The sequence below is a fragment of the Cibotium barometz genome, chromosome 38 (assembly GCF_041138505.1).
Source record: "Cibotium barometz isolate CiBa-2024 chromosome 38, ASM4113850v1, whole genome shotgun sequence".
NCBI lineage: Eukaryota > Viridiplantae > Streptophyta > Polypodiopsida > Cyatheales > Cibotiaceae > Cibotium > Cibotium barometz.
In genome coordinates, this window is record NC_141083.1 from 42,366,793 (window position 1) to 42,375,546 (window position 8,754).

General features: G+C 45.8%; 1 protein-coding gene across 1 annotated transcript; it reads right to left on the bottom strand.

The window, feature by feature from the left end:
* Window positions 1-244: 244 nt before the first annotated feature.
* Window positions 245-6,424, bottom strand: LOC147616738 (ATP binding / aminoacyl-tRNA ligase/ nucleotide binding protein). The gene is made up of 5 exons (XM_086777137.1): window positions 6,171-6,424; window positions 5,706-6,080; window positions 5,041-5,106; window positions 4,814-4,957; window positions 245-583 (listed from the first exon to the last, which is right to left on the bottom strand). Exons 2-5 carry the CDS (start codon window positions 5,850-5,852, stop codon window positions 452-454), a joined length of 489 nt encoding a protein of 162 aa, XP_086633263.1. The 5' UTR covers window positions 5,853-6,080; window positions 6,171-6,424; the 3' UTR covers window positions 245-451.
* Window positions 6,425-8,754: the final 2,330 nt, after the last annotated feature.

Genomic DNA, 8,754 nt, shown 5'->3' on the forward strand with positions numbered 1-8,754 from the left:
ATTTATTGATCTATTTATCTATTTGTTTGTTTGTTTATTTGTTATGTAGATATATAATAATTTATTTGAAATAATTAATCAATATTCATATAAATAGTTATAGATATTTAAATATACATCTAATTACATACATCAATATATATATATATATATAATAAAAATGGACTGATGCACATGTTCGCTTTGCCCACATGATTTTATCTCCTCACCGGAAGCCCGTACGCATCGCCTTGCAAATGTGCAAAAGTAACTAATGGAATAATCAGGTTATGGAGGTCGTCCGAAAACGCATGGAATAACCCCCTAGATTTTACTGTCCTCGACTAGCATTGATGACAGGACTGGATACAACGCACACGAGGGAGGGAAAGTGCTCTATGAGTATGGGCTGAAACGATTCGGATTCTTTTTTTTTTTTAATACATATGCAATTTCCTTCTATAAGGTTTAATCACCATGTGTGCATCCTTTTCAACAAGGGGAAAAAACCTCTTATGCCTGGATAAAACCTCTTTTGAACTGGTAGCTGCAATAGAAGAGTCTCTGCGACTATGTAGACTGCCCCAGTTGTCTTGCACTGAGCCTGAAAGAAGCACAAACATACTTTAAGTAGTCCCTCAACACTGACATGCACCAACATCAGCATCTACATTTCTAGATTCATGTCTTCTAGAACAGCAAGAGGAGGGAAATTATTGTACAGCTCAGTATACTTCTCATTGTGCACTGCCAGCACAAAGAAACCTGGAAGAGCTGCAAAAGCATTAATGTAGGAAGCTTGGATAATCACTGATAGAATTATAAGAGTCCACAATGATTGCACTGGATAAGGACTTGCAGTTCGAAGCAGCAAGACAGGAGCTTCCACAGGGCACTGAAGCAATATAATTATTGCATCCCCTAGAAAGGGGGAATTTTGAAAACTAGGTACCACAGAAAAACCAGAAATGCAACATGCATGTGTATCATGGGCAAGTTCAAGAGCATCTGGTTAAAAGCAGCAGGCGGAGGGGTAGATGCATGGCAAAACCATGCTTTAAACATTTCCTTATGCATATTGAGCACACAAAAGCATATAACTATGATAACCACCTGGATGTCAGAATACGCAGCGGAGATGATGACCAAATCTGGGAACACAAGAGCAAAAACGCAGTTAGAAAAACAGCACAAGAGAAAGAGAGATGTAGGCGTGTAACTCTGCTCTGATATACACAAGAAGATCCCGAATATGATACATGAAGTAGTGAGGAGCATGGGGCATATTTATATGCCCCATAGATGCAGTCGGCCTGTGCTAGAGACTCTCCACGACTGAATAATGCAGTCGGCCAGCAGTAGTAGCCTCCACGACTAAAGGACCAAGTCGGCCAGCCACCAGCACCTACACGACTGTGTAAAACAGGTCGGCCAGCCACGGGGTGCAGTCGGCCAGCCCCATGGGCTCTTGCCAACCATCTGGCATCCATCCACACTACGGAAAAATGGGAAAAAATAGGGGAAAAATGCGGAGAGTGGGGAAAAATGGGAAAACACCTCATAAGGGCGGGCACACCCACAACAAAGGTCCTGGTGTATAAAACTGGACAGGAGATGACTTCTAACACCCCCTCTCAGCTCCTGGCTGTGTAACCAACCACTGGGAGCTGGGGTGCCGCTTGAGCAAATCCTGAGAGAGCGACTTCGTGCGAAGAGGTCCACCGTACTGTCCTCCGTCGAACAGAACTCTAGCAAGATGTCATCAACAACGATCTGTTCACGAACAAAGTGCCTCTGGATGACCATGGGTTCCTCCGGTGGAAGCCCAAACCTGCAATGTAACCTCCTGCTGCTCCATAAAACTGCTCCTGGGCCATAAGTAGATCTCCTCGTGTCCGGATCTCCTCCCCAAACCGAGTCACTCCAACCGGAAGTCGGACTCCATCCAACAATCCCTCTCTTGTGTACAAGAGTCCCTGAACCTTCGCATGCCGCAAAAACCACAAGAAACACAATCCTGCCTCCCAAAGAGACATCTGCAACCATGAGCTCAACTGCCTCATCAAGAAGCTCCCGTCCAATCTGGTGTCCATCAACCAGATCAATGAGCCATACAGCTTTTGAGTCACAGAGACATCACACTGCTCACAAGGATCAACACCTATTACGGTTCACAAACAAGTCCTGGAAACCTGATGAAACCTGTCAACCACCCCCTCTGAATCCGGAACCACAAAGCCTGAAGAAACCACCTCCTTCTGCAAGTAATCACCTGCCACCTACCTGGCTTTCCGAAAGGTCCCCGTGGAAAGAACATCCTCAACTATTGGAAGTTCTATATTCCGAACACTACGAGATATCAAAGCATAAGTGACCTGTTCAGCTTCCTCTGACTGACGAACACAAGAACTACCAACATCAGTATTGAAAAGTTCCTGCCAACTGCTGCCATCTACTGGCAAGCTATCCACCACCTGGTCTCGAAAAGCCCGCACCTGCAGCGTATCCATACTTGAGTAGCCATTACCAGACTGCCACTCATCACAAACCTGAGGACCTAGGAGAGAGAGTGTTGAAAGCCTATAAACTCCATTCTCCACTCCACCATCCCAAACCACTTGGCCTGTTGCTTTGTCCCGGAGAGCAACAAAATGCTCATCAAACTCCACCCGTACGCCAGTCTTGCAAACCTGATGCACTGACAACAGATGAAAACCAAGTGCCGAAACATACAACACCTGGGACGAATGCTTCCCCCCTCTGCCATCGGGAACTCTGTGAACTGGGATAGTGGATGTATCACCAGTAAGAATATGACCAGAAAGCCTGCAAAGATCCTGTAAACCAAAACGGGAAGGAGTCATGTGCTTGGAAGCACCACTATCGAGAATCCACTCCCGAGTATCCGATGCGGAGAGTCCTCCAATCTCCTCCCTGCCTGAAGAAAATGAAACATCGGTGTCTATCACCTCCAGGTGCACAAAAGTCGGAGTCTTCATGATTGCTGCTGAGGAGTCTTCACCCTTCTCGGTCTTCCGCTTGAGACACTACCTCCAATAGTGGCCTTTCTCGCCACAATCATTACAGATCCTCTCTACCTTCAGTTTCTCGCGGTCAGCGTCGAACTTCTTCTCAAAAGACTTCTCCGATGAAGCCTTTCCTTTGCCCAAGTTACGGCCTTTCGACCGTTGGCCAGTAAAGGCCTCCGAACCTCCACTTGAGGAGGGTTCGTGAATCGTTTCTCTTAGTCCAGGACCATGGGCACAAGCTCCTCCCACGTGATGGTGCTGAGCCTGCCACTGGTAATCAAAGAGGAGTAAAATGCTGAGTACGAAGAGAGCAAATGTGACAGCAACGTGATGGCCATGTCCTCTGACGATATCTCCTTCCTAGCCTGAAGAACTTCCTGTTGAAGAGCCTGCAGCTTGTTAATATGCTCCCGCATCGTCGACAATTTTGCAAGGCTCATAACCTGCATCTGTACTTCCAAGGAAATCCTCTTCATGGCGATATCCTGTTGTAAAGTGAGGCCAAATGCTACCATATACCTCTGGCCAACGTCATGTGCTTTACATAATTGATTACCTGTGGTATGCAATTGAGGAAAATAAACGAACGGACCCTGGCGTTGACACGATCCCACATGTGTGTCTACGCCTCCCGGTCTTTTCGGATCGACGGTAACTCCCCTTCCTCTACTTCCGGCCGTGGAACACCAACAACGACGAAATCGGCGAGGTCGTAAGACTCCAAAACAGATTCCATCATCACCTTCCATATGCCGTAGTTGCTCCCGTCCAATTGACGGTCCACCGGGAACGTGGGGAGTGTCGGGATCTTCACATGTCTCTCGGCCATCTCAAACAGATCTGCCATAGCGGAGATGTACTATAAAAAGGGTGGGTGGGTGGGAACAAAGAAGAACTAAAACTTGCAAGTGGCTGTCGAGCAAATCAGCCCGCCTTCCTCTTGCACCGTCTCTTCCCGATCAGCCCAAAACAGTCCACCAATCAGCCACAAAACAGTCCCCCTCTTGCTCACACAAATCCCAAGACCTATCTAGAGCCTAGGGCTCTGATACCATGTCAGAATACGCAACGGAGATGATGACCAAATCTGGGAACACGAGCAAAAATGCAGGGAGAAAAACATCTCAAGAGAAAGAGAGATGTAAGCATGTAACTCTGCTCTGATATACACAAGAAGATCCCGAATATGATACATGAAGTAGTGAGGAGCATAGGGCATATTTATATGCCCCATAGATGCAGTCGGCCTGTGCTAGAGACTCTCCACGACTGAATAATGCAGTCGGCCAGCAATAGTAGCCTCCACGACTGAAGGACCAAGTCGGCCAGCCACCAGCACCTATACGACTGTGTAAAACAGGTCGGCCAGCCATGGGGTGCAGTCGGCCAGCCCCATGGGCTCCTGCCAACCATCTGGCATCCATCCACACTACGGAAAAATGGGAAAAAATAGGGGAAAATGCGGAGTGGGGAAAAATGGGAAAACACCTCATAAGGGCGGGCACACCCACAACAAAGGCCCTGATGTATAAAACTGGATAGGAGATGACTTCTAACATTGGATTGTTCTACATAAAGGCCTCAGGTAAAAACTAAGCTGACCTTCTTTAAGTATGCAGCCATAAAACACATGCAATGGTCATATAGAACAGCACTGCCAGACCACACGTCTACATTGTAGCAAGTCTTTACCACTTTCCAGCCTTATACTCTGATACTGTTATGGACACATACACACTAACTATGTTTCCATCCTATGGACAACGGTCCCACCATCTTATTGCATCAAAATTCAAGGAGCTGACCTTGACATAAATGAAGTTTGGATTCACACAAAGGGCTAAGTTGCTTGGTAAAGTCCTGGGTGTAGTTGTCCAAGACACCATTGCTGCTCCATCTGCATCCTCCAACAATGGAAAAGCAGTCATAATGGAAGGATCAGATACATCCTGTTACAGCGGAGAAGCACCAACTTTTAGTCATATGAGTGTGAGTCCCTGTGCTTAAATTAAAGCAGATAAATCATTCATACCTTGTAATTCAAGCCTGCCTCAAAGTTTGAAACGACTGTGTTACAACCAATGCTGTATGGCATTACCTGCATTAAAACCACCAAAGCTCTATCTGAGGATAACAGATTGAAATTGCATCCCATGCTAAAAAGCATGCTAGCTATTTTGGAAAAGAGAATTAAAGAACCAACTTGACTAGACAAACTGTTAGTTTTTGTCATTTGATATTGTGCATGGTTAATGGAATCTTGATTTGCAGTGCAGTTGTATTTGCCTAGGAGAAGCAAAAGCTGCTTTTGGAAAATGAACTACTTCACATTTAGTATCTACAAACACAGGCACAGTTTTGGCTAAAGCCTGTGATAGTAGATGAACTGCAAGTCTTCACATAAAACCATGTTGCAACAACCCCCGAGGCTGTGAAGGTAAAGAGAAAAGATAACTCCATATGATGAGCTAGGATTGATATAAAGATCTTGAGATCAGAGTCATGATGTAGCTTGGCTCAAGCAGTCAAGCATGTCCATTGCCTGAGTGTATGTGTGTATGTGTGGAAGAGAGAGAGAGAGATGGTGTGTGTTTGTGTGAGGCCACTTGTGTTAAAAAGCATACGCACATCATGACAAAAACACCTGAGAATTCTGAATCGATAAATCTTGCAAAGTCAAGAAACATTTGTGCATACCTTAAAACCCTGGTAGACCAGGTCTTTGTCATAAAGCTGTTTAAAGACCTCGATAAACTCAGGATCCAGAGATTTGTAGTCATTCTCAAAGTCGATCCGGTGTCCCACCCATGTGACTACAGTCTCCCACTCTTTACTGTACCTCATGACGACCGCTCAGCATTCTTCATTATAAAGTGTAGCTCCTCTCCAAGCCACCACGCCACTCCTTGCCAAAAGGTCCTGTAGCCCTGAATGCATCTGGTAGGTAGTGTGATGAGCGACCGTGTCCAAGGGCAGCATGTGCATGGCCTCAAATGGTGGTGTGCTCTCCAACACAAACACCGGAGGCAACATACCATGTCTCCGCACCACAAATAGCATAGAAGAAGCACACTGAGGACACAATTCCATACAACATTATAGCCAACCAACCACCACACTCAAAAATTTGCAATTAAAGCAAAGATATGAAAGCAACTCTACCTCTGTTTCATTGTCATCCAGCTCCTCCCAACGCGCTTGGGTCTTATCCTCTTGTTGAGGAAAGCTGAAGTCCTTGCCCTCACAGACATCCTCCATGTTCCGCAGCTCCTCAAAATGCTTGTGTGTGTACATGTCTGTGCTTGTGTGCGTGTGATATAAAGATAGAGAAAAAGCGAGAAACGGAGAAAGAAAATGACCTCTGTGTGTATCTGAGAGAGAAAGAGGGGAGGGGAGACAGAGAGAAACGGAGAAAGAAAATGTGTGTGAGGAATTAGTACCTTGTTGAGGGTGTCGAACGGCCTCAAACAAGCGGCTTCTCTCCTCCTTTCTGTCGGAGATCCTTCCAATCAAAACGTAGGGTTCGTCCGATCCTTCCAATGCAAATTTAGGGGTTCTGAAGTCCGTGAGAACTCCAAAGTGCCACGCTAAAGGTATGAATTGTATAGAGATTTGTGAAGTCTAGCTGGCGGACCTGTTTTCCCACGTTTTTTTTTGAGACCTTCAAATTCAAATTTTACCTTTAACGTTCAATTTCTTGCCACGTGGTAGTTTTGTGAAACTCTTCCCGAGTGGCCCTCAACACTTTGTGAAAACTTTGAGTTTTGGGAGAGCCGGGAGAGTTGGGCACGCTGGAGTTTGAACATTAGCGGGAAGTTTGCACAGGGTACGATATCGGAAAGCAGGGTACATACGATCTAGAGGGCGTGCTCCCAGTTGGCCGTTGGAGTCCTCGAGCGACGAATGCGGGAAGAGACCCGCACGGAAGCAGGCATGCGTTGAAAGTGGTACTGAAGGTATGGATTCAAGCCCATTAAGCTATGCAGAGAAAGTGCAAAATGGATGTTTTTCTAAACAGGTTAAAGCTCTCCTCCACCAACACGAGTTGGCACATGACCTGGGTAAAATGTCTGCCAAGGTCACAGAGGGGGAAAAAAATTATGTATGCAGGCAGAGAGCTATCACTAGGCAAGACCCTTAATGAACTCCACAGAGCCATGGCATGTGGTTTGTACCTGTACTTTTTGGGGAAGCCACCATTTGAGGAGGAGTTTAAAAGATGGTTCCAGGAAGTATATGGGGGTAAGGTCACCTTGCATAGGTACCACTTTGCAGGCAAAGGCTTCTTCCAGGCTATGGTGGAAACAAAAGGGCAAAGAGATTATGTTCTTGCCTCAGTTGTTGCCTTCAGAGGGAATATTGTTTACTCCCTCCCTTGGACCCTTGCCATCAAGCCTAAAGAGATTCTATTACACCAGTGTCTAGTATGGGTTGAATTCCCAGGCCTACCCTACTACTTCTGGGACCAGGTTAGGGAATTGGCTAGTGCACTGGACAAGGTTCTCCATGTCCCCAAAGAGGGCATGTATGAGAGCAAAGCAGCTAAGAAAGCATGCATCCTCTGGGAGAGAAGGCAAGAGATTCCTGACTTCTTGCAATTCAATATGGACGGGCTTAGAGTGGATGTGGAGGTTCACTTTCAACCATTCCCTGACTCTTGCTTTAAATGTAGAGGGCAAGGCCACTTTGCAAAGGGCTGCCCCCCTCAGAACAACAAGCTCAAGGCAAGGTCTCACTGCCACAACAACCAAGATAAGAATGAGAGCTTAGTGGATCATCCAAGAGGTCTGCAAACACTTCTAAAGGTGCCCAAACCCTTCAAGCTCTTGCTAAGGAGAAGGATACAAAAGACTGGTAAGCCTCAAATCACAGGAGGATTAACAGCAAGCCCTCAAATCACAGGAGGATTAACACTGCATGACATTACTAATAAGCATAAGGACAAAGTTAACCTCAAGAAAGAGGCTAGGAACAGAAATAGGCCTTTTGCAGTACTGTTGGAATGTAATGAGGATGAGAATTCGCCCCCAGAAAACCATATCAAATGACTGAACTGTATTCCAAGCTACTATCCATGGCCTCATGGAATATCAGAGGATTATGCTCACAGGAGAGACAAGGGTATGTCAGAAGGTTGCTTCTTTCTGAGAGCTTTGATATATTAATGCTACAAGAGACCAAGCTAGGGCAGACCCAGCTAAATGTCAGAAACTATGAGTGCATAGTCAGCAAGGCTGACAGGGGGGCTGGTGGCTGTATGCGGCTGATTAAAAAGAAATTGCCCATTACATATATTATGCATTCTGACTGTGGAAGAATGATTTCATGTAAGGTTATGATTAAGGGCTCTGAAATAGGGCTTGTTAATGTATATGGCTCTAATGTGAAGTTGGAAAGAAGACAGATGTGGGAACTGTTGGCCAATTTGGACTGGGATGTCCCTACTCTTTTTGGAGGGGACTGGAATTTTGAGTCATCCCAAGACCCCCCCTTGCAGTGGAAAGACTGGACAGAAAAGCATGATGTCATAGACCTGGCTATGATGAAAGGATGCAGTGCATTAAAAATGCCAACATGGAGCAACAGACAGATGCAAGGTGGCTACGTGGCCAAAAGGCTGGATAGACTGTATGCATCTGATCAGGCATCATGGATTAAACATGACATAGAAGGCCACCTTATGCACTCACACACTATTTCAGACCACACTCCTCTGAGGGTGGCATTTAGATGCAAAGTGTAGAGA

Excerpts from the sequence above, each read along its gene's own strand:
- LOC147616738 (XM_086777137.1), bottom strand. The coding sequence starts at position 5,852 with ATGAGGTACAGTAAAGAGTGGGAGACTGTAGTCACATGGGTGGGACAC. Across the intron at positions 5,107-5,705 it reads TGGTCTACCAGGGTTTTAAG|GTAATGCCATACAGCATTGG; the intron begins GTATGCACAAAT and ends GTTTTAATGCAG. Across the intron at positions 584-4,813 it reads CAAACTTCATTTATGTCAAG|GCTCAGTGCAAGACAACTGG; the intron begins GTCAGCTCCTTG and ends TGCTTCTTTCAG.